Genomic DNA, 25,691 nt, shown 5'->3' with positions numbered 1-25,691 from the left:
GCCATGATATCGTGGATGAGAAGAAATCAGAATATTGTAGCCCATAACACGGTTGAAGACGAGTACATTGCTACTAACATAGCTAGTTGTGAGGTAGTATAGCCGAGGAAGCTCTTTGGAGAGATGTTTGAGCATGTACTAGATATGATAGTAATATACTGCAACAATAAGAGTGAGATTCAACTTGTAGAAAATCCCTTGTTCCATGACAAGTCCAAGAATATTGAGATTAAATATCACCATATTCGGGATATGGTGCAGAGAGGAGCACTGAGGCTCCATCATATTGCAAATAATGATTAGATAGCTGACATTCTTACCAAGCCTTTGCCAAAAAGGAAGTTTTTGGTATTTAGAGAGTAGCTTGGACTGATGCCCTTCCTAGTGGGGGTGGTCATGGATGATCAAGAACATTGAGCTATGCTCTTCCCTCTTGTTTGAGCTCACAAGTTGGGAATGGAGCCAAGAGAACTGCTAGGGTTGAGAGTGTCGGATGTGTGTGATCCTTGTCATGTGTTGACAAGTGCTAACCCCCCTACCATCAAGTCTGGGACTTGCCAAGAGTATACCCTAGTATGCATCCTACCCACAAGCTGGGCTTCTTGGGATTATCACCCATCTGGCCAATGGGTGTAGCTTGGTTGTGCGCAATCCTTGTCATGTGTTGACAAGTGGTAATTCCCCAAGCAGAGATGAGACTTGGTTGTCCAAGGTCCTTGTTATGTGTTGACAAGTGGTAATCCCCTCAAGGTCTGTGGATGCAGGTGTTCTACCACTTGAATCTTATGGTAAAGCTTGGTTGAGCGCGATCCTTGTCATGTGTTGACAAGTGTTAACCCCCCCCAAGCAGAGGCAAGACTTGGTTGTGCGCGATCCTTGTCATGTGTTGACAAGTGGTAATCCCCCAAAGCTTGTGTCAATATGGGAAGATCAATGGATATAAGGTGATATATGAATCTCCCCTATGATGATTCTTCTTCATTAGATTGAGGCATCATTATTCCAAAGCAGAGATGAACAAAGATGCGTAGAGAAAACAAAGACCTTTGTTGCAGAAAGAAATTCCTCCCTAGCCAAGAGGGAGTGTTGAAAATTTGTAGCTCAGGGATGAATTTCGTTAAATAAAATTTCATTTTTGACAATTCTAGAGTGACTTTCTTAAAATAGAAAGTCATGTATAACATCTCAAGTATGACTTTCCCAAAATATTAAATCACATTGTATCAATTGGTAATCAAGTATAGATGATGGAAAATCACTCAACTTATCATTAATCAATCCTAATAGTTCAATCTTGACTTACTTATCAATATTATCATTACTAGTATCATTTTGACTTAAGAGAGAGTGTTGATGTTTATAGCTCAGATAGGTACTTCCGCATAGGCCTAAGTGTCTAGGCGTGCATGTTGAAGAATGTAACTAGTGTCGGTCTTCATAATTGTTGTATTTTTCTAAAGAAAGAAAAATGATTTTTACTTATAAAAGAAATTGACTTATTAAAGCATGGGTTTCATGCTTGTGTCAATGGTCAATAGGTCAAAGCATCCATTGAGTGCTCTAGGATTTTTGTATTGTGTCAAAGTCAAAGTCATAATGTAAAAGACATTTCATGGGCACCTTAAGTCAAAGAAGGAAAATTGTCTTGAGTCAAAAAGACTCCTCCACCAAGTCAACTCTCTCTCCTACATGTCGGCCTACCCTACTCCTTTAAGTCGGCCTTAGAACAAGTTGACAAGTTGGCCTCATATTGTAGACTCGAACTACTATATATATACAAGAGCACTTGACCAATTAAAGGTGACATATATGTGATTCAATTTGAAGCTATGAAGTAGAAAGAAAGTGTGAAATATTGGAAGAAGATCTTATCCTATGTCTAGAAGAATAGTAAGCCGAGTTTTGAACTTATTAAAGAATAAAAGGAATGCACGTTTTACATCTTAAAGGACGTTTTCATCATAAAGGAAGATTCTACATGAAGTTGCAGGGACAAAAATATTTGTGATAGATCCACGATATTGCAAGACATGGAACCACGAGGTTGCAGGACATAGATCGACGAAGTTGCAAGACATACCGAGATTTTTGTTGAAGAACTAAATTGGGACTTTAGTGGACAAAAGGAGAACATTTGTTTTTGGCCTGATTGTCTCAATTTGATCTGAATCTACTAATGGAAGAGTTTGACTGCGTTTTCCCCTTTATAGGGGTTTTTCCCTCGCTGAGTGCCTATATCTAGTGTCTCTTTGTTTTTCATGTTTTGGTAGCTGTTTGATGATCAAAGAGATAATAATAACAACAAGAAGAAGAATTTAATAAGAAAATCATAGGCATCTCTCAAAGTTAAAAAGAAATCAAATTTAAATGACCTAACTAAGCCGCCCTAGATTTCTCAACATCGTATTAGAGTTAAGGTTAGTGATGAAAGAATGGTAGCTGGAAGATCACTATTGGTTGGAAGAACAAGAGTTTCATATGTACCTTTCAAGGCCGATCCATCCAGAAGAAAAATCAAACTGATTCTACACATTTCTGGGCACATTCTATTAGTCCTTGCCACAATGACTAGCCCGTAGACCTAAGCAAGGTAGAGCGAAGGATTTTGAAGAGTGTTAAAACTCTGTTTTTGAAGTCCGAAAGTTTAGTTCAACAGTCGATTCAAGACCGAGCACTTTCATAAGGAAAGAAAAAATCCTCAAAATTTGTGGTATCTCAGTGATTCGAATTCTCTAATTTCAGAGATCATAAAGTGTAGAAGTCTGTGCACAATTCATGGGTGATTGGATCCAAGTTTAAATAGTCTCACTTTGGACTAGAAGAAGCCCTAAACAGTCAACAAGGAAATGGATCAAGTGACACTTTGACACAGTCACCATAATATCTGAAGGAGCCGAGATTCCTGTGAAATAAAAGACATGGAAACGCACAGATAAGCCTGGGAAGAAGGACTGAGTTTTATAAAGGCATTCTTATAAGCATGTTTAGGAGCCACCATAAGGATTACAATCTTCCCTAAAAAGAGACATATACATTTATTGAGAAGGGAAGCTGAGACAACTGTGACATAGAACGAAAAACTGTGCATCTACATATAATGTCCAAGTCTAAATGATGACGTAGAAGCTGACCTAGAATCAACCATTCTTGAAATTTGTCAGGCTAGGCAGTAACTCCTAAGGAAAAAATGATTCGTGTGTCTTATTCCATCAGGTAGGTCTTCATTATATACATGAGGGAGAGACTGTTAAGTTCATCTCCCGATGACTGTTCATATTTCTTATTTATCTATTTACATATATTCACCCAATCACAAGGTTTAGGTGTCAACATTCCCCCCCTTAATCTGAAGGGATGTTGGTGAGTCCAAGCATCATTCTGAATCGTTTAAGCTTTTCTCTTCCAAGCGCTTTGGTGAAGATGGTTGTAATTTGCTCATTTGTGGAACAATGACTGAGATGGATTGTTTGCCTCAACATGATGTCGAATCAGATGATATTTAGTATTGATGTGCTTCGTGCGATCATGGAACTTTGGGTTCTTGGCCAACTTTATTGTAGAGGTATTGTCAAACATGAGTGGAGTTGATTGTACTTGTTTTACCTACAAATCTTCAAGACTTTTCTTGAGCCACACAATTTCTTTTGTTGCTTCAGCTGTTGCCACGTATTCTGCTTCTGTTGTGGAATCTGCTGGAACTGATTGTTTGCATGATCTCCAGGAGACAGCTCCTGATCCAAGACTCATAGCATATCCTGAAGTAGATACCTCAGTTTCTTTGTCTCCATCGAAGTCTGAATCAGAGTATCCAATCAAGCTGAAGTCGTCCACCTGTGTATACTTGATTCCAAAGTCTTGAGTTCCCTTCAAGTACCTTAGAACTCTTTTTGCAGCAGACCAATGTCCCTCACAAGGCTTTTGCATAAACCTGGAGAGGATTCCAACAACAAACGAAATGTATGGTCTGGTAGTAGTTAGGTAGTTGAGACTTCCTACAAGCTGTCTATACTTTGTTGCATCCTCAAATTCTTTTCCTTCAATAGATGTGAGCTTTAAGTTTTGTTCCATTGGAGTAGTAAGAGGATTGCACTCTGTCATGCCAAACTTGTTCAACAGATCTCCAATGTATTTCTTTTGAGAAAGAAATATGGACTTCGGATGTTGGGTTACTTCAATGCCAAGATAGTAATGAACATAGCCCAAATCAATCATTTCAAAACTTTCCCCAATTCCTTTTTTTATGGATGCAATGTAGCTTTCATTGTTCCCTGTCTTCAAAAGATCATCTACATATACCACAAGATATACAACTGTTTTGCCAACTTTCTTGACAAATGAAGTTGCATCATCAAGATCATAATGTTTGAAATTGAGTTTCAGAAGATGCTCAATAGTTTTTCATACCAGGGTCGCGTGCTTGTTTGAGGCCATACAAGGACTTCACCAGTTTGCTTACTTTATGTTCATGTCCTTTCACAACAAATCCTTCAGGCTGGGACATAAAAACATTCTCTTTTAGATCTCCATTTAAGAAAGCAATTTTTACATCCATTTGGTGGACTTTCCAACCGTTCTGAGCTGCTAGTGCAAAGAGTGTCTGGATGGTAGCCCATTTTGCTGTGGGGGAAAAAGTCTCCTCATAATCGATCCCTTCCTTCTGTGCAAAACCTTTTGCCACAAGCCTAGCTTTGTGCTTGTCAAGTGAGCCATCAGCTTTATACTTGTTCTTGTAGACCCACTTGCAGCCAATTGGTTTGGTTCCTAATGGAGGATCAACCAGCTTCCAAGTGCCGTTCTTTATGAGGGCATCATACTCCTTTTGCATTGCTTCTTTCCATTCATCATGAGAAGCAACTTCTTTGAAGGAAGTTGGTTCAAAATCTGTAGACAAGTTCAATTCACAATCATAAGAAACATCCATATCAACAGGTGAATTAGAGTCATCCACATCACCTCCATTTTGCTGGTTTGAATTTCTAGTTCCTGTCTTTCCAACCTCATTAGGATGAACACTTTCAAGTGTCTTTGTCAGCCACTTTGGGGGACCTTTCTCAGATGGTCCAGGCTGCTCCGTTGATTGAATTGGGACTGAATCAAGATTGAGTCTCCCAATTCTATCAATTACATCACTTAAAGCATCATCCATTGTTGGAGTTTCATGCAGGGGAGAGTGTTCTTCAGAAGAAGATTCCACATGTTGATCTAGTATAGGAATCCCCCCTTCAAGATGTGGAATCTGATTATCAAATTCTTGAAATGATTTTGCTTTTGCAAATCTATCCAAGCGATCAAGTTGCTGCTCAACAACATTGTCAGTTTTGGATGATTCAAGAAAAATTACATCTCTAGATACAACAAACTTCTTATTTACTTTATCATAGAGACGGTATGCTTTGGAGATGTTTGAATACCCCAGAAAGATACACTTACGACTTCTACCACCAAGTTTGTTTCTATGTACCTTTGGTATCAAGGCATAACAGGTGGAACCAAAGACCCTGAGATGCTTTATCGAAGGAACATGTCCATACCACATTTTATATGGAGTCTTGTTTCTTATAGCATTAGATGGACATCTATTCTTTATATATGCAACACATAGAACAACATCAGCCCAAAACATTATCTTTACATTTTTTAAGAAGAGCATGGATCGTACCATATTTAAGATTGTCCTATTCATTCTTTCAGCTACACCATTCTATTGGGGATTATAAGGCACAATTGTTTGATGTTTGATCCCATGTTGGCAAAGATAGTTTTCAAATTCATTTGATGTGTATTCTTTTCCATTATCAGTGCAAATAGACCCAATATGAGATTGTGCATCATTTTCAATCCATTTATGAAAATTCTTGAATGTTTGAAAAGCATTAGATTTGTTCTTCAATAAATAAACCCAACACATTCTGGTGTAGTCATCAATAAATGTCATGATATATTTATTTCCATTTGCAGAAGGAACAGGCATTGGACCACATAAATCTGAATGAATGAGTTCAAGTTTTCTATGTGCTCTTGAATGTGAATGCAAGCATCACATTGCTTAAGTTTCCTAGGAATTGTAGGCAAACCAGCAACACCATTTTTCTTCAACAAGCGGAGACTGTGATAGTTCAAATGTCCAAATCTAGCATGCCATAATAAACTTGATGGAAGTGTACCTTCTTCATGATGGGAATTGTATGAGAAATGTTGTGCACAAGCAGAGGTTCCTTGCAGCTTGAGAAGCCTTTCTTCTTCTATTCCCCTCATGACAAGTGAGTGGTCAGATGCTTTTCTTACCTCAAGCTTGCCATCAAACATATGAATGGAGTGACCTTGCTGGCGGATGTGGACCAAGGACAACAAGTTTCTCTTGAGTTGTGGGAGATATAGAACATGATGCAGAAGAAAGTCTGGAAGACCATGAAGTTTAAGCCTGATTGTGCCAAGCCCTGATGGCTTGATTTTTGATTGGTCTGCAAAGTATATTGCTCCATCAACATTGTCAGTGAAATCTTCAAAAAAATCTTTTCTATGAGTCGTGGCAGGTTGCTCCTGAATCAAGCAACCAATCATTTTTCCAAGAAGCAAGTGAAGCATTAAATAAATCTTCATTTACTCCAATGTTACATTGTGTCACAACATAGTGAGCGGATTTAGGTGCTTTACTTTGTCTGTATCATCAGTTTTACCTTTTTGTTGGTTTCTTTTCTCCTCAATTTTGTCCCATGGTAGCTTGCATGTAGAGGCATCATGTGATCCATTTCTTTTGCAGCGTATGCAGTGTAAATCTGCCTTTTCTCCTTGAGAATGTTTGCCCCCCCTGCCTCTGAAATATCTTCCTCTTCCTCTTCGACCACCTCTTCCTCTTGTAGATTCTTGAGCAAGATGCTTTTCTTTATGAGCAAGGCACACAACCTCTTCAAAAGATTCAGGGGCTGTCTTCTTTCCAAAAGCTTTCTCTCTTTCAGCAAACTTTTTCATAAGAGAGTCAAAGGTTGTATCTTTGAGATTTCCATTTGCTTGCAATGAATCAAGATAATTGGAGTAAGTAGGACAAAGTGCCTTGAGAAAAGCGATAAGAGGAATATCCAATTCAACCTTAGTGGATTTGATGTCATGCATTATAGACTTTACTTCATATGCAAGAGCAAGAGGATCATTATTTTGTAGTTCAAGAGTGAAGAGTTTAATCATGAGTTGAACAACTTCAAGTGCAAAATGTGAGTCATAGAGTTCTTTCAACTTTTGTAAAGCTTCAAAGGCAGTTGAATATGACGAAATATGGCGACTCACTTCTTCATTTACAGATGCTGCGATTAATGCATAAGCTTTGCTGTTCTTGTCTTCCCAAATGACGAGCTTTTTGTCTGAGGTAGGCTGTACTGGTTCATTGTCTCCGTCTCCGACACACTCCTTTCCGCAACTCATTGAAAATGAGGGTATGTTTTATCATCCGGGACCATTCAGGATAGTTCTCCTTGCCAGTGAGAACTATTCCCACCATGGATATGATTGAATGCATTATGTAAAAAAAATTACTTCTGCTGATAGAAAAATATATATATGCTATACCTTCCACTTCTCAAATATATATGCTATACCTTCCATATACCCATATATGTTTTTTTTTTTATAATACCATATAACACATCGCCATAAAAAACTTAATGAATTTCATGTCACGTTCACTTTTATTCCCATTTGAAATAATATATTATCACTCCATATAATATATTATTATTCTTATTACACATTAATCACGGCCTTCACACATGAACATATGTTTTCATGTAAAAAATGTATCGCACCAAACTTCTGCGTAGGCTTATTCAATATAGGTGTGTTGCCGATTGAGCATAAAAACAATATGGAGCGCTTATGGAATATGGGGAGGTGAGGTGGAAGTGAATTGAAATGAAGCGGCGGTGAACGCAACGTTTCTTTAACACTGCAGAAAGTCGCTTGCTAGAAAAAAATGAGTCTTGGATATGCACAAAATCCAAACTCTCTTCCAACCTGTCGCTTCAGACAAATTAAATCCACGCATGCACAGTTCGCTAGCAAACCCCAAAAAATGAACAACACCTCAACTATGCCCTCTTTTTATTTAAACATACAAACAATGCAGCATGGAGTTAAAATGATCAACACACCGAAAAATGGTACCATTTACACCCCATTTACACGCAGACCATGACCAACACAACTAGTGCACAGTTCAATGAAGTTCACGGTCAAACGCAGAGCAGTAATCCAACATTCCATTCAACGCAGGGTACGGTACAGCATACCATTTACACGCAATCCTCCGAGCACACAGCTTCCGGCGTTGTAGCAGAGGAAACGTTGCAGTAGAGGAGCGTTGCAGCAGAGGAAACGTTGCAACAGAGGAGCGTTGCAGCAGAGGAAGCGTGGCAGCAGCGTTCAGGTCACTAACACCAATGTTTATGGAGTAGCGCTTTGTATGCAACGTTTAGTATGCAGCGAATTATGAATGGACAACGATTTTGAATGGAGAGACAACGCTTTGAATGGACAACTCTTTTGAATGGAGAGCAGAGGAGCAGAGGAGCAAAATAGGGAGTTACAAAGGACATAAAAGCTAAAAAAGGAGCTAGCTCTGATACCATGTCAGGCCAGGTAGTAACTCCATAAGGCAAAAATGATTCATGTGTCTTATTCCATCAGGTAGGTCTTCATTATATACATGAGGGAGAGACTGTTCAGTTCATCTACTGATGACTGTTCATATTTCTTATTTATATATTTACATATATTCACCCAATCACAAGGATTAGGTGTCAACAAAATTGAAGAATCATTGAAACAAATCAAGGTCTACAATGATCTATGTCAGTATAAAGAGAAGTCAAAAATAGAAATTTGTAGCAGCCTCTACTACAGTCAATAAAATAATATCCAACATTTGCGGTCCAACTCAACCTTCATCAAGTAAGTATTGTTACCGCTCTTTATGTTTTTAGCCATCTAACAAAATGTGTATGCAGTTTGCAAGAAGAGGTAACAAGCTCTATGAAACATCTATCCTTCAAAGGTATGTAAGTTTTGAGGTATGTATAACTTGCTTATTTTCTAGAGTTAGTTGCTAGTATGTCTCTAGGAATGGCAAATCCTCATTAAAGATTGTTAATATCTAGGAATAATACATATGATAGTCTCTCTCTCATTCACTTGTTTCCTCTTAGAAACCCTATCTCACAATTGTCTAGGGTTTATAGATAGTCCATGATATATGACGATTCTTGGCAATAATGAAATTAAAAGATGTCTAGATTTTGTAGCTCAATTCCCTAGAAACTCACTCTAATGAAAAATTCTAGATGATCATCACACTATTGTACTTGCATATTTTGGTTGTGCCTATCAAGAAATAGTGCAGGTATATATTAAGAATGGTAACTTGGTTGACTAATAAGGTTGAACTATGAAGATGCTATCATATTTCAAAGGCAACCCTTCATTAAGGAAAACTTACAAGGTTTGTAAAAGGGGTAACTCAAGGTATGTATACAAATTTATAGTAAATCTTCTTCATATTACAAGGTGCAAATGTTTTGAAATTTGTTCTATATTACTAACTATTTCATATCTAGGATTTTGAATCATAAGGATTCTTGTTTAGGTGATTAATTTTAGCTTGAATCTACCCTTATCATTTTATCTCTTGCTGTTTGCTCATTTTGGTGAAACCCTAACCTTTAGGGTTCACTGTAAAACCCTAGCCTTTCGATGCTTAGGGTATGCTAATGATGAAACCCTAGTCTACTTAGGGTTTGTTGATAAAGTTTAGAACCTGTAATGAAATATTACTCTCTTGATGTTTAAACCCTAACCTTTTTAGGGTTTGTTGTTGATGTTTAAGTTATATGATAAAACCCTAGATTTTAGGGTTTGGTGAATTAGGGTTTATGACAAAACCCTTGCAATAGTCAAATGAAAACTCGGGTGTATGAGCTTCCGCATGATTGAAACCCTAGTTTGGTCAAAATTGTTAGGGTTTGATGTTTGTATCTAGGGTTTACGATAAAACCTTAGTAGAAGATTGATATAAGAATGATTCCCTAGATATAAAATGCTAGTATGCTAATTTGATTAATGAAACCTAGGGTTTGTGACAAAACCCTAGTAGAATTTAACAAAATTCTAGGGCATAATTTTGAAGATATAAAACGTTACGATTGGATTTCTAACTTGATTTAGTTGTTGATATCGGAAACTTTAAGTCTCAATGATGAAATCTAGGGTTTATGACAAAAACCCTAACAAGTTGTTGAAGTCCAGAATATAAAAATTGTAACCCTTGTTGACTATGAACCTAACTAGGTTTAGGTATTTGATGTCTAAAGCCTAATTGTTTTGACATGATTTGATATAGTTGACTTCATGCTTCTATATATTTGTACTTGGTTGTACTTGCTATTGAAGATTTGCAAGTACATAATCCTCAAAATGTTGAAGATGTTCATAATTGAAGAAGACTTGATAATAATGATGAGCATGATGTCTAAAGCCTAATTGTTTTGACATGATTTGATATAGTTGACTTCATGCTTCTGTATATTTGTACTTGGTTATACTTGCTATTGAAGATTTGCAAGTACATAATCCTCAAAATGTTGAAGATGTTCATAATTGAAGAAGACTTGATAATAATGATGAGCATGATGAATAAAGGGAGTTGTAAGAATGATGATGACTAGATGACCTTGTTGCCATGAAAAAGAATGATGTTCCTGTATGAATGAAGCTTTGAAAGGTTGAAGTTTCTCCGATGTTATGATAAAGCACCTATAAGAATGAAGTCGTTGATCTCCCTAAGTTGAGAGGGAGCTTGGATCAAAGAAAGTGTATATCTTCCTAGTTGAGAGGTAGGGCACAATGTTACATCTAAGACCTTGAAGAAAGAATAAAAGATCATGGCTGAAGCCTTGCAGATAGATATTCGTGAATGGCAAAGTTGTAAAACAAGACTTTCTGATCCAAAAGAAGTGATGAGGTTGAGTTTGGTGTTACTATAAAAGTTAAAGATGAAAGCTTCCTAGATGTGTTTGAATAATATGATGACGACCTAACAACATCAGTATATTTGAGAACCCCGGAGGTTTGAGTTAACTTATATATATTGAAAGTTTATTACTAATTGGGGTTGTTATTGTGTAGGATCACTTTATAAGAATGTTGAACATTTTGATGCATGCTTGGACTGGTGGATATATCTGATTTAGTCGATAAGGAGAGATGAAGCATATTGGGGCGACAAGATGCTTGGGAGGACATCTGGTTGACCTTTGATAATGTCTAGATCTCGAAGATGGGGGGTGGCGTTGTCTTGGAGCTCTGACCTTGGATACACACCTAGATCCTTGGGTTGGTGTTAGAGCTTAAGGCTTGATGGTACCTATAGAGGCTAAAGCTTGGAACACACCTTAGTTCCACCCGATTAGATACCTTGGTCATGTATCCAATCTGTAGCACTGCGTGTGCTATGACTCTTCGTAGAGCGTATCATTTTGAGATCTTCCATGTACCTATGTATATATGTAATTATGAATACCTCCCTAGTTAAGAGGGAGTGTTGAAGAATGTAACTAGTGTCGGTCTTCATAATTGTATATCTAAATAAAGAAAAATGAATTTTTATTATAAAAGAAATTGACTTATTAAAGCATGGGTTTCATGCTTGGGTCAATGGTCAATAGGTCAAAGCACCCATTGAGTGCTCTAGGATTTTTGTATTGGGTCAAAGTCAAAGTCATAATGTAAAAGACCTTTCATGGGCACCTTAAGTCAGAAGAACAATTGTCTTGTGTCAAAAATACGACTCCACCAAGTCAACTCTCTCTCCTACATGTAGGCTTGCCCTACTCCTTGAAGAACAAATTGACAAGTCGACCTCATATTGTAGACTCAAACTACTATATATATACAAGTGCAGTCGGCCAATTAAAGGTGACATATATGTGATTCAATCTAAACCTATGAAGTAGAAAGGAAGTGTGAAATATTGGAAGAAGATCCTATCCTATGTCTAAAAGAATAGCAAGCCGAGTTTTGAAGTTATTAAAGAATAAAAGGAATGCGAGTTTCACATCTTAAAGGACTTTTTCATCATAATGGAAGATTCTACATGAAGTTGTAGGGCCAAAAATATTTGTGATAGATCCACGATATTGCAGAACATGGAACCACGAAGTTGCAGGACATGCCGAAATTTTTGTTGAAGAACAAAATTGGGACTTGAGAGCTTGACTTGGTGGAGAAAAGGAGATCATTTGTTTTTGGTCTGGTTGTTTCAATTTGATCTGAAATCTACTAGTGGAAGAGTTTGACTGGGTTTTCCCCATTATAGGGTTTTTGCCCTGGCTAAGTGCTTATATTTGATGTCTTTGTTTTTCATGTTTAGGTAGTTGTTTGATGATCAAAGAGATAATAATATCAACAAGAAGAAGAATTTAATAAGAAGATCACAAGCATATATCAAAGTTAAAGAGAAATCAAATTTAAATACCCTAACTAAGCTGCCCTAGATTTCTCAACAGTGCAAAAGTCCCCAAAGTCTCCTTAGAAACTTCCTCTAGTGTGAGCAAGTTGCATTTGTAACTTAGCCTAAGCCTAACTTAGGAAAAACACATAATTATCTTTTTGGCTTATTGAGCTAAAGTAAACTTAGGAAAAGTAAATTAATTTCTTTAGTGATTATGTTTTAATCCCGACTCTTGATCCATGTGAGGTGAGAGCTAATCTTGGCCATCAATCACTTTGGAGATTAGTTTTAGGGATTTAGCTCAACGAAAAGTTATAAAAGCAAGGCTAAGGAGATGGAGAAGACACACCATACAACCACATAAGATTAAGAGGCATCTAAGTGAGGAGTGTGATACTCTACTGTGCTGGGTTGAGGAAGGGGGAATCAAGGAGATCCAAATCAACCAATTAGTGCTTGATGCACTGGATGAGATCCAATTGTTGTATGTATTTACTTAGTTGGGCCATTATCCTAGGACAAAAGCCCAAGCAGGTTTTGAAGAATTTAATGATAAACTAATTTGATTGGGCATAATTTGTTGTTTCATTTATTTTGTGATTGAGATTGGTATATTTTGCTTCTGCTGAATTTATGCTAAATTTATTGTGTTAATGAACCTAGTTGTGCATTTAATTAGTAAATCGATAACTCGCTAGGAATTAAGTGTTGGGTGCTAGGTTTGATGGAATTCTAACATCTACAGTTGTGGGCACATGCCTACCTAGTTGGCACTCTACTGGAGTAGGTAAGTTGGTTCATGTAGGCATGTACCTACCTACTTGGCATGTGTTTGAACACATGCCAAGTAGGTAGGTACATGCCCACATGAACCAACTTACCTACTCCAGTAGAGTGCCAACTAGGTAGGCATGTGCCCACAAATGTCAACTCAATGCAACACCACATATTTTATGCATCCACATTTGTAAGTCACCCACTCCACATTTTTATACAACAAGAGCACCCTACTAATCCAAGTGACAAAATAGATGAAAAATGGGCTATGAGGCAAAGCACCCTCTTGAGATTCCCTCCCATGAAGTGTTCTCACATAAATGCTCATAAAGCTAAAGAAGCATGGAGAACAAGTTTAGAGCAACCCAAACTAACAAGGGGAACCTAAATCTGCATGGATTATAATCACCATTATCATTACATCAACCTTGGTTCAAAAATCATGTATTGTACTTTGCTGTTCTTGTTTTGGTCTCCCCTGATTTAATCTAGTCTATACTAACAATGGAAAAATTTAAAGGCCTTTTGCGCTTCATTCATATGCTCAAGAAGAATGAGGTGGCATATTGTGTACGAGCTAGCTTAAAAAATTCCCAAGTACATGTAACCTTTGAATAGATAAAGAGGCATGGTGGTTAAAAATGAATAGTTGTGACTCTGTTGATGTTAAAATAATATCTATGATCATTTTTTTTTTCAAAGTCTTTGAATGCACTATTTAGGGCACATTCACAAGGAGAGTCTAGAATTTATGCTGATACTTGTTTTGAATCATTAAACTAACAACTTGACAAATTGGTGCTAGAATTGTGATAACCTGTGTTGCATCATGACCAATGTCCTCTACCGCATGCTTCCACATTTCATATTATAAACATAAATCCATATTTCCACAGTAGTCAATTTCCTCAAAAAATAAGGTCCTTTGCTCACATTGACATTTATCATGGTTCCTCAACCAATATGTGTTTAGCCATCCATGATTTTTCAACACCATGCCCTTCCCCAAGTTTGTTTAAGTTGGTCCATCGACCCTTGCATCTTTGATACTCCATTGTCTGACATTGTTGTTCTTAGCTTGTTGTAACCAGGAGCTATATATCCAAACCTAGTTCTATGATTTTCTTTACCGTTTTCTTGTAAAAAAGGAATCAAAAACATTAAGTGTAAGTGTAAGAATCAACGAATCAAAGAATAGGACCAGTTTGTATGGTTAAGCTGTATTGCACACATACAGTTGTCATTTTCTCCGAAGGAGCCAAATTTCTTGGATAATGCTACAGAGGATTGAACTGGAAATGTAAATGGAAAGCTGGAAACTAGCAACATTTGGACATAGCTAACAGAAGTTGCTCTGAGAAATGTTAGGATTTGCAAAGAAAAAGAAGCAAGTGCCAAACATGCTATGCGTTCTGTTATTTGTTATAACTTATTTTGTAGACTTTTTGAATCTTGATATGTTTTGGCATTTTGCTGTGGCCTGTATCAGTTTCAAATTGTAAGTAAAGTAAAAGCATAATCATTCTTGCCTGCCACATGAAAGACAAGTAAGACTAGTCTAGGTACTACTGTACAGATGCTTCATTGAATTTATGATCTATTGTTTCCTTAGTATTTACATGAACCATCAATGGTATTAAATTAATCTAATAAGGTCCTGTTTTACTTCTGTCCTCAGCATGCCGTATTAAGAGTTATCTTTGATTGGTGAACAGTTTCATTTTGTCATGGTGTTCAATGTTCCTTTTCATGATTGAAGGATGAATATTTAATGATCATTGCAGGAAGGTGAGACTATCCGTATAAATGTCAAGAATAAAGCATCTGCAGGTACAGGCATGCTTTCAGCTGCAGGCTTAGCAGGGAGTGTCTCAAGCACGGGCAGACAAAAAGCATCTCTTGCCCCTCCCCCGGGGAGTGGGAGAATTAGGTCTCCTCTACCTCCCCCACCTAATGATACAGTGACAGCCAAAATTGGCTCTGCGATGATTTCCAGTCCAATTCAAAACACTGGATCAATGTTTTCAAGGGACACTTCAAGGCATAATGCTGATCCCTTATCAGATCTTTCTCAGCTTGAGGTAAGTTTTGCTGTTATCCCTTATAATTATTTGTTGATTTCTGTTATTTACCTTTCTGCTTCCTTCTGGGAAGTAAATTCAGATTGACCATGTCTGGAATCAATTGAATTTTTCCTTTCTTTTGAGGGTTTGAAGATGAGCCTGCCTTCAAGCACTTCTTCTGGTTCAGCAAAGACCGCTTCTGCTTCTGGCTGGGCAGCATTCTGAAGAATCTGTTGCAACCAATTCCAACTTTCAGTGAACAAAGCTTGTCGTCAGTTCAGCTTCTTCAGTCATAATGGAAAAACACCTAGAAATGAAAGGAAAGTGAATTCATATTTGCTGCCTCAATCATAGGTGCAGTTCCTAAAGAGATTTAAGAAATTAAGTGTGAGTACGAAACATGATGGTTAAAGCATCTTGTGAAGATGTTTGTCTATCTTCTACCTTGATTTAAACCATGAGTGTTTGAGAGACTATTCTAGAATATCTGTAAACATGTTTGCAGATTGAAGTATAGTGTTCTGTAAGACTAGCTTAAGCAGCATGTCAATTTAGTGTCTGTGTTTGCCAAAATATCACAGGTGATGTAAACCTTTGGAAGGATGAATTTTTTTCAGGTAAATCAGAATTGAACTTTGTCTTTAACGTATTTTATGTTGCCTTTGTCCAACATAAAGGCACATTTTTAAGCATGTATGTCTGAACAATGAATTCACAAGAGGGCTTATTATTGGTGTTATGGGTACGACTGTAATGACTATGATCTTTGTGGAATCATCATGGAACTGGTAGGCAGGCATGTTTCATTTTTGCTATACCTAGCGTGTATTGCCTGGAATAGTACCATCGCCTCTGTAGTTCAAAGACTTTCAAGAAAGTATTCTAAATGTAAGCATAGAATTCTGTTCTACTTTTTATAAATCCAAGATAGGATAGCAATGGTTCTTCTTTTAATAAGTGCCAATGACACTAGTGATGCTTTTTGTTCGTTTTTAACAACACCAGATAAATGAATGAACAAGCACACAGATAAACTGCGAGAAAGTAAATGTTATGAAATATGTCTTCATTATATTTTTAAAGGTCCTTTACCCTTTTGAAGAACTCGGATTTAAAATTAGGAAAGGATGTTTATACAAGTTTCCTATTTGGTAATGCATTAAGAGCACAAATTTTTGGATCTGGGAAAAAGAATATCGGGTAATGGCCTGACTGATTTTCAACTGAAGTGCATGCTACTTTGCTTGCTGAATTGATTGGTATTGTTAGTTGATCTTGTTCTGTATTTCAATTTTTGTTCATTACACTTATCAAAAACCAATCCTTTATTTATAATAGTCAAGTGCATCATGAATGCCAGTACTAAGCAATTTCTATGCAGCTTTTATCATCTTCAGTTTCAAAAAAATTACAATCAAATAATTGTTCTCATTAGGTTTCACCCTACGAAGGTAACAATTTCGATATGTTCCATTTTAAGCATTGGTTGGTTGTCAACAAGTCTATCTTTTCTTGCTATTGCGGTAGAAAGGAATAAAACATTCTCCTCCATCAATCATATGCATTGTGCAAGGATTCATGTATTTTAACATTTTTTGTTCTTAAGAGATCTGATAAAGTGTCCCTTTCTGAAGCGTTTGCTACATGTTATAAATTTATTAAGTTTATGAAAGTGATGTTAAAGAGCATTTGGGTGATAACATCCTAAGATTCGTGTAACAAGATTTCAAGTGCAAAGGCAAGATTTTAAGTGAGGGATGCACCTATCCTGTAGTTGCATCTAATGATGCTTGGATTTGCATTGTAACAAAAGAACCTCTACAAGGGGGACAACAATTTATATCTTGCTTTATTTTATTATTATTATTTTTGTGTTTAGAGGAATAGGAAACTAGGTCAGGCTTGTACTCATGTGAGTTGGGGTTGATTCCAACTGTTACCAATATTACCTCTAGGTGCAGCGCACAGCCCCCAAGCACAGCACAGGGGTTAAGTGAGGTTTGAACCAGCGACATTGCAAGGAGTTCCTTCATAGTACACTCTATTGCCAATTGATCTACACCCTTGGGGGCTTTCAAAGAAAGGATATGGGGGTGGGCTTTGATCCACTTATTTGTGCATGGGTCATGGGACCATTTTTAATCTATAGTCTCTTTGGGTGCAACCACATGTTCGACCACTACCTCAAGGTGCCCCCATGGCTTTAGTGCTAGGCCCTCACAAGAATTGAACCTTGCCCAACGGTGAAAAGCTCCTTGCTTTCCACCATTGGATCCAACCCATTATTATTTTTATTGGCAGTTGCTTTCTTATATTCCATGTGGCAATTCTGCACCTTCCCAATATGAAAGTATATTCAATGAAACAAGACGTATATACAACATTCAATTATTCAAGTTCTGCTAAGAAGCCATGGGTGGGGAGTATCTATTCCACCAAAGACGCCCAGGACTTGCATCTGGGTCCAGTTGTGTTTGCAAATCAAGCACTAGCACAAGCACGAGTACAAACATAGAACATGCCATTGTAAAGACTTGAACCCTGATGGGGCCAATAAGAACGCCCTGCTTTCACTGACCCAGAAAGGCACCATTGACTTTGCTTTATTATTTTAATGAGTTAGAAACCCTACTCACAATGAGAATAGTTGAGTATGTGGGCCGACAGTTGGGTCATTAACATAAATTGAGACTCTATAATATTAGGACTTCTAACAAAACACTTTCACTTAATGCTACCACTCCTAACAGCTAGCTCAAGAGTCAAGACTATGGATCTATATACCAACAGCGTTTATCCTGCTAGCAATAACCAGACAGAGAGAGAGTTACCAACCAAACCAAGGAAAATGATACCTGCTTAAAACACTTTAACAGTAAGGTCCCTTGTACTTTTTAATCCACCACATACTCTCTATATATGTGAACAGAACAACAAACCAAAAAATCAAGAAAGCAAGTGTAGAAGCTAAAAGGTATTCAAGGCTAGGAGGAAGAGTTCGGTCCTGAGGGTTATGGAACCCCTTAGCAATTCATGGTCATTGATAAATAAGACATTTTACTTATATCTGTCTTGTGTTACAGTTGCGTGCCTCAAGAAAATCAACAATGGTATTATAGTGGTGCTTGGAGCCTATGAACTGGAAACTGTAAAGGAGATACAAATAAGACCAGGGAGAAGATACCGTCTTGAAACAAACCAAGGAAAATGATACCTGCTTAAAACACTTCAACAGTAAGGTCCCTTGTGTACTTTTTAATCCACCACAACAGAACAACAAACCAAAAACTCAAGAAAGCAAGTGTAGAAGCTAAAAGGTAGTCAAGGCTAGGAGTAAGAGTTATAGATGCATAAACAAGCTTATGTTGATGTATTGAATGACTCCATTGATAAATAAGACGTTTTACTTATATCTGTCTTACGTTACAGTTGCGTGCCTCAAAAAAATCAACAATGGTATTATAGTGGTGCTTGGAGCCTATGAACTAGAAAGAGTAAAGGAGATACAAATAAGACCAGGGAGAAGATACCTGCTTAAAACAAACCAAGGAAAATGATACCTGCTTAAAACACTTCAACAGTAAGGTCCCTTCCACATACTCTCTTTAGATGTGAACAGAACAAAAAACCAAAAACTCAAGAAAGCAAGTGTAGACGCGAAAGGTAGTCAAGGCTAGGAGGAAGAGTTCAGTCATGAGGGTTATGGAACCCCTTAGCAATTCAATGTGGCCAATATATAAAAACAAGCTACTTGGTTGACTTTTCGTGCTAATCAAGCAAGGAGAATTATTTATCTCCAATTTTCATATGGAAGCCCTGAGGCAATCTAGCGGCCAACATTAAACACAGGTAGGTTAGTTGAGGAGGTAGTTAAATAAGTTATCACTTGATGAATAAACAAGCTTATGTTGATGTATTGAATGACTCCATTGATAAATACAACGTTTTACTTATATCTGTCTTGTGTTACAGTTGCATGCCTCAAGAAAATCAACAATGGTATTATAGTGGTGCTTGGAGCCTATGAACTGGAAAGAGTAAAGGAGATACAAATAAGACCAGGGAGAAGAAGTTTAATGTAAGGCGTGTATATCTGAACCTAGTGTACTTAACTGAGGCAAGTTCCAAGGTTAAATTAGCAATTAGAAGTTATAAATTGAAAGGGTGAGCTCTGTAATATTTCTTAAGTTCAACATCTAATTATTTAAAATGCTCAGCTTTGGGGATTTCTTCAATTAATATATAAAAGGATATCAAATAACATCAGATGAAAACCTATACATTTTATGATTTTTCCAAAGACATCAAGATAGTAGGAAATGTTAATTTTCTTGGAACTCTGCAGCTACTTGGATGAATTTAGTATTTACTGAAAAATCAAGGTAACTGAAAACTGAAACCAAGTTTAACTTCCACCAAGATAGAGTTTCTTAACATTCAACATGCAGTGGGAAAAAGTTGAGATAAAAACACATGCACATACAAATTTGACACCAGTGTTTTATCCAGGAAACCTAAATGGGAAAACCTGCTTTCTTTGTTGTGGTCTTCTTGTTGATTGTTCTTTGAGCAAATAATTCTATTACAATTCAATGCGCTGCTACTGCAGCCAGCAAATAAACTTTGAGAAAGCTCTCGGCTTTGCTCTCACTAATCTCAGCTCCACCAATTGTTCTCAACCTGTCCCTGCTTTCGGCCTTGAGAAATTGCTCTTGGCCCTGCGTTTTGAACTTGACCTACTCACACAGTTGTTTCTGGCTGAAACTAGTCACAGCTTGCTCCTCGAATTCCTGATCTTCGCTCCACAACCAGTGCGCTGTACCAGCAAGAAAGAATCATCAATCTTTGTGCCTTCGTCCTTCTCTTGCCTTAATAGACTTTCGATGTATGCAAGGAGGCCAAGTTCAAATGGCTATTCACACAAGTGCAACGAGTTCCTTTTGCCAGTTAACTGGAGCAAGTCTTAGTTAACTAGCTTGAGGCGCTCCTTGATTTCCTCTAGTTGTGGACCAAGTTAACTAAGGACATAACTCGTCCTCACTGAACTTGTCTTTGAAGTCTTAACTCATCCTAACTGAACTTGTCTCTGCAGTCTTAATTCGTCCTAAATGGACTTGTCTCTGTCACCTCATCCTGAAGAAGACTCCAACGAACTGAAGCTCCAACACTACACATGCAATCTATTGATGACCATTCCAGTGAACTGGAAATCAACTCATCACAACTGAAGTCTAAATTATGAATTTGCATTCACACTAGAGAAAGATGATTTGAGGTCGTTACTGGCTAAGACACAAGCGAAAAGAACTTCCTTTGCTACATTTTCAACAGGAAAGACATTGGTAATTAGAGAAATTTTTATTGCAGATCAAGATCTCTTTACTGGCTAAGGCACAAGCGAAAAGACCTTCCTTTGCTACATTTTCAACAGGAAAGAGATTGGTAATTAGAGAAATTTTTATTGCAGATCAAGATGCATTTCAGATTTAGATGCAGAGGGCGCAATTAAACAAATTAAAATATACCTGGTCTTGTCCTGACTACTTATTTACGAGAAACACAGCATTAGGAAAAATTCAAGTAGCCTGAATTAATAGCAACTTTTTTTTTACAGTCTTCAGATTTCATGGTAAGTTCCAAGACAGTGGAACCATCAAGTGTTGCAGATTGATGCTGCTGTAGATGCCCACAGATGGCCAATGGCAGAAATTGGAGGCCAGAACAACAAATAAATTCAAGTTTTTTTGAAGGGAGTACGTTTTTGCTGATCCACACGGAAAAACGGGATTTTGTTGCAGGCGTTTTGCAGATCCAGCAAATAGAGACGTGGGTGTGTGCAGAATTGCACTGTGCAGATTATGGTTGTCATAGTTGCAAGCCCTATAGGCCAGACTAAATTTGACATAAGCAGATGAAAATTCATTTTATTGAACAGCGGGCAGATGTGTGGAATATTTAAGTAGAGAATTCATATTAGGTTACAGACCATGCTACACGCAGACACCAAATTAGGCTTTATGGCACCCAATCAACATTTGAGGCATTTTTTCAAGCTCTAAGCTATTAGAAGACAACTTGATGGTATTTTATTTCCAAATGGAAGTCCCTCCTGAAAAGTAATTGGTCAGAATTTCCACACCTGGCAAGTCAACGTTCAATTGCATTGCCAATGGGGGCTTGGTTGGTAGGTAAAGTTGCAGTAGTAATACCCCCTTTCACTAAGTTACAAAGCCTGCCAATTTCATTTTCACCCTATGTCAGCATGCATGAAATCAGCATTCATGGTATTTTTTTTAAGTTCTAAGAGATTTAGCAGACAACTAGGAGGTAATTTTTTTAAATGTAAGCCCCGCCCGAAAAAGTTAATTGTCAGAATTTCCACACATGGAATGTCCAAACTCAAGTGAATTATCAATGGGGGCTTTGTTTGTTGGTAAAGGCATGGTGGTGATATTCCCCCCCCCCTCTCCTGTCCCCCCCACCCAATGAACGTTCAAACCTTGCCAGTGACATTTTCACCCGTTGTGGACTAGCACACCTTTGCAAATGGGGCCATTATTGTGGTTTTGCTCAGGTGCAAGTCCTAGGCATATTTGTTAGCATAGATGCCCCCCACTTGTTGCTACTTAGGTGAAGGAGCTTGAGTATTTGAATGTTGTAGGCTGGATTCATTGCATAGAATATAATCCCATATTGGAAGGTGTATGCTTGTCACATTGGGATACAACAAGCATCTTTAAAACAAAACTCAATTGCATAGAATGTTTGGGGAAGAGATCGGTGCTAGATTGAGCCAAATTCTGCACAGTTGAGGGAAATTATAGAATGGCAATGCCAGGACGACATGGGAAAATCCATCATTAGTTTTGGTATCATTGACTCCAGGGTACATCATCTTGATTTATTAAAACCATCAAAAGAAATTTGGGACAAGTTGAATGCACTGAGTAGGTCAAAATCCATCCTTGAATGTTAGGATCTCCCTAAAACCATTGTCTTTAGGTTCAAAATGATTAGTGGTTGCACCGATAGAAGCAAGATGCATTCTACAACTTAGAATGGATGAGATGTCTAATGTAACATACTAATAAACTAAAATAAAAGAGTAATTGAGGGCCATCACATAAAAAAGAAAAAAAGGGACTATATTAATAAAATATTTTAAACCAGCTTAGAGATATGTTAACCCTTGATCTTCCAAGCATTGAGAGGTTTATTCACCTCAATTTATTTTTGATCCCTCTAAACTCTTAATAGATCCAAGGTTAAGATGGATTTATGCTGGTGAAAATATGTGAAGTCAGATGAATGAGTTGAGGTCCCTAATGAAACATCTAGCAAAGGCAGGTGTAAAAGTTGATGAAAATACACTAAAGAGATATTATTAAGCACTGTATCCCTAGATTATAGCCATGTGCTAGCCACACTTGATCATTTGCCTTTGCAGTCTTTGGAGACCATGATGTCAATGCTTATTGTAGAAGAAAAACAATTGAGTAAAGAGGAGAATACTCCAGAAAATGATCATCTTCCTGAAAGCAAATCAAACAAGAAAATAAGTAAAGGTAAAGTTGCCAACAAAGAGGGAGCACCATATTGCCATTATTGTGGAAAACCAGGCCCCATAGCCCAAATTTTTAAAGTTATAACCATTGATCTTCTCAAATGAAAGGTTAAAGAAACTGAGAAAAAAAGGATAATAGTCATTGATAATAACTTTAAGGAGGACGACGAAGATGACATTGGTGACGACACCTGACAATGATTTCCTGTCTTGAATGGTTGTGTTCTCTTGTGTGGGTCTTTAGACGTGGGGGAACATTGAAGGGATTGATTGACATAAACAATTTTCTACGGGAACTTAGTGTTGTTGGCATAATTATAGCTTTATGAGCAAGAAAAAACTTGGGGAAAGTGCAACTAAAAATCAAAATTTTGTAAATCATCATTTTTTTTCTTTTTAAATTGTGGCTAGAGCTTTGATGTTTTGGGTTCACTTAGTCTCTAAGTATGTGGCTTGTTAGGATCAAACAAGATTAATCTTCAATGGAGATTCATTATTGACATCGTGGTTTCTACTTATAAGGCCATGGAGTGGGCTAGGGAGATTGGGCATCAACATTTGATTTTGTAAATTGATTTCAGAAAAAGCATATGATTGGGTTGATTGCTCCTTTATTTCAAAGATGTTGATTTGTTTGGGTTTTGGCCCCCAATGTTTTGCCATGATGAATAGTGCATTCACCGATGCTTTGTCAATAGGGCCTTGTCTCGTTGGATCTCTCTACATTATCTTGTTTGTTAGGGTTGTCCTTTGGCCTCGTATTTGTAGGTCTTGACTACAAATGCTTTGGTTACTTGTTGGTGGTTGCCCATACTTCTGGACATATCTATGATATTTCTCTTGGATGGCTTTGAGATGGTTAACAACCATTTGTTGATGACTCTCTCCTCTTGGCTAGGGAAGAGAAGGCTTCTCTTCATGGGGCCCTTGCTTTTTTGGACACCTTTTGCTTTGCCTTAGGTTTTGTGATTAGTGCTCACAAAATATATTTTTGGTTAGTAGGATTGGATGCAACCTTAGACTAGATCCCTATGGCTCAGTCTTATATTCTCCCTATAGTTATCACTCACTATTTGTTGTTTCCTTTGGAGTTTATCTATCTCTAGTCGCCATGTGAGATTGATTTTTACAAACGTTGCAAATCAAGCTGCACATTTGGCACCATAAGGACCTCCCTTTTGTAGGCAAGCTACTTGTTGTTGGCTATATTCTTTAGATTTCTCATGTATCTTATGTCTCATATTGGTTTCTCAACAAGGCACAATTTCATTGACTTCAGCAGATTTTGAGGGCCTATTTGTGGTTTAATTTATGGTGGGGAGTAGAGCATTCCATTAGTTCCATGAGATGTTTGCACTATGTCAAAGGATGAGGATGGGATGATTTGATTGATGTTGCCACCTAGCATAACATTTTGGCAGCCAAGTGGATATGCAGTGCCTGAAGGGTTTAGGTCCTTGGTAGATCTTGTTTTAGCATTGAGTGATTACAATGCAATGTTCAAGTAGAGTCCATTAGGCTTTTAGACCATGCAATATCATCTTGTCGCTTCACTCATTTTAGGTGTTGGGCTCCCTCATTTTTTGGAACATTTGGTTAGCTTGGAAAGTAGCTGTAGGTTTGGTATATTTGTTGTGGGAGGGCCCCATGGTAGGTTGGGACTTAGCTTGTCAACCTATTGAGAGTTGGAGGATTTAGGGTTCTTTTGTAGCAAAGTTGCCTTACTTCCAATCTTGTAGATTAGGTAGGAAGGGCATCCTTTTCAGGGGTGATTTGTGGGACAACGACTCTTGTTCTTAGAAGGAGTGGTGATCTTGCTAAGGAGTATAGTTCCTTCCCCTTCATGATCTCTTGATTATGGAGTTGTGATGACTTATCCCATAGATCGAGTAATTTTAAAGTGAACAATGGAATCTCCAGGTCATTTTGGAGGGATTGGAGTTGGTCATTTGGTTGTCCATTTTCGTAGTATGATTCTCATCATTTGTATTTTGTGCTTCATCAGACATCTATTATCCTCGGTCCTTAATTTATGTTGGCTCTTGATGGATTGAGAGGATGGATAGATTCGTCTCTTGCACAATGTTTTATCAATTTAATGTTCTTATAAGTTGAGAGTTTTTACATTGTTGGTGATATATTAAGGGGTTCTCTCCAAGATTAGGTTGGCCAAAAGTGGACTCTCTGATTTCCTTTGTCATGTTTGTTAGTGCGCAAACACATTTAAACAGATCTTTTGGGAGTGTTATTTTGTCAAATAGTGTTGGAGGTTTCTTGAAGATAAGTGTTTTAGGGTGCTTCAAGGTAGGGTTTGTTGGCAACGTGCGGCGTTTGGTGATTGTTGGTTTTAGGTTCCTCTCACATTTGTAAGGCTTTTGCATTGTTTGAGGGTCTTTGCTATATTTATTCACTGAAAAATTAGGTGTAAGGTTGTTTTTGTGCATGAGGCTATCTCGTTGTCTTCCTTTTGTTTGATGTGGTATAATGACATATGATATCAACTTCTAGACAAAGAAGAAGTATTTTTAATAAAAGATGCTTGTTTTATGGATGCAATTGACTATTTTTGACTTAATTTAATCTCTTATTTTTGGGGAAGAGGTTATGAAAAGCTTTGTAATATCTTTTGGAAAATATTATCGCAAAAGCAACAAAACCATTTTCTTTGACAATTTTTTTGAACTTTTAGTTTGTGATTAAAGGTGGTAAAATAAAATGTGCTATTTCGTGTTGAGGGGATGTTAGAGTGGTAACACTCAATACAAATGTTGGTATGTGTCCTAAGGTTAGAGGG

General features: G+C 37.5%; 1 protein-coding gene across 1 annotated transcript in view; it reads left to right on the top strand.

Annotated features, from left to right (window-relative positions):
- The window catches only part of LOC149227238 (uncharacterized protein At1g03900-like), a 47,544-nt gene extending 31,472 nt beyond the window's left edge, over window positions 1-16,072 (top strand). Inside the window, exons 2-3 of the mRNA XM_089377725.1 lie at window positions 15,055-15,351; window positions 15,487-16,072. Coding sequence (XP_089233851.1) covers window positions 15,055-15,351; window positions 15,487-15,558 — 369 coding nt within the window. The 3' untranslated portion in view covers window positions 15,559-16,072. The remainder of the gene's footprint in view (window positions 1-15,054; window positions 15,352-15,486) is intronic.
- The last annotated feature ends 9,619 nt before the right edge of the window (window positions 16,073-25,691 follow it).

Source organism: Pinus tabuliformis, chromosome J (assembly GCF_031772625.1).
Source record: "Pinus tabuliformis cultivar Carrire ecotype Pingquan chromosome J, CPIR1, whole genome shotgun sequence".
Taxonomy (NCBI): domain Eukaryota; kingdom Viridiplantae; phylum Streptophyta; class Pinopsida; order Pinales; family Pinaceae; genus Pinus; species Pinus tabuliformis.
Note: the sequence above shows the minus strand (reverse complement) of the source record. Positions and strands in the feature narration are given on the sequence as shown.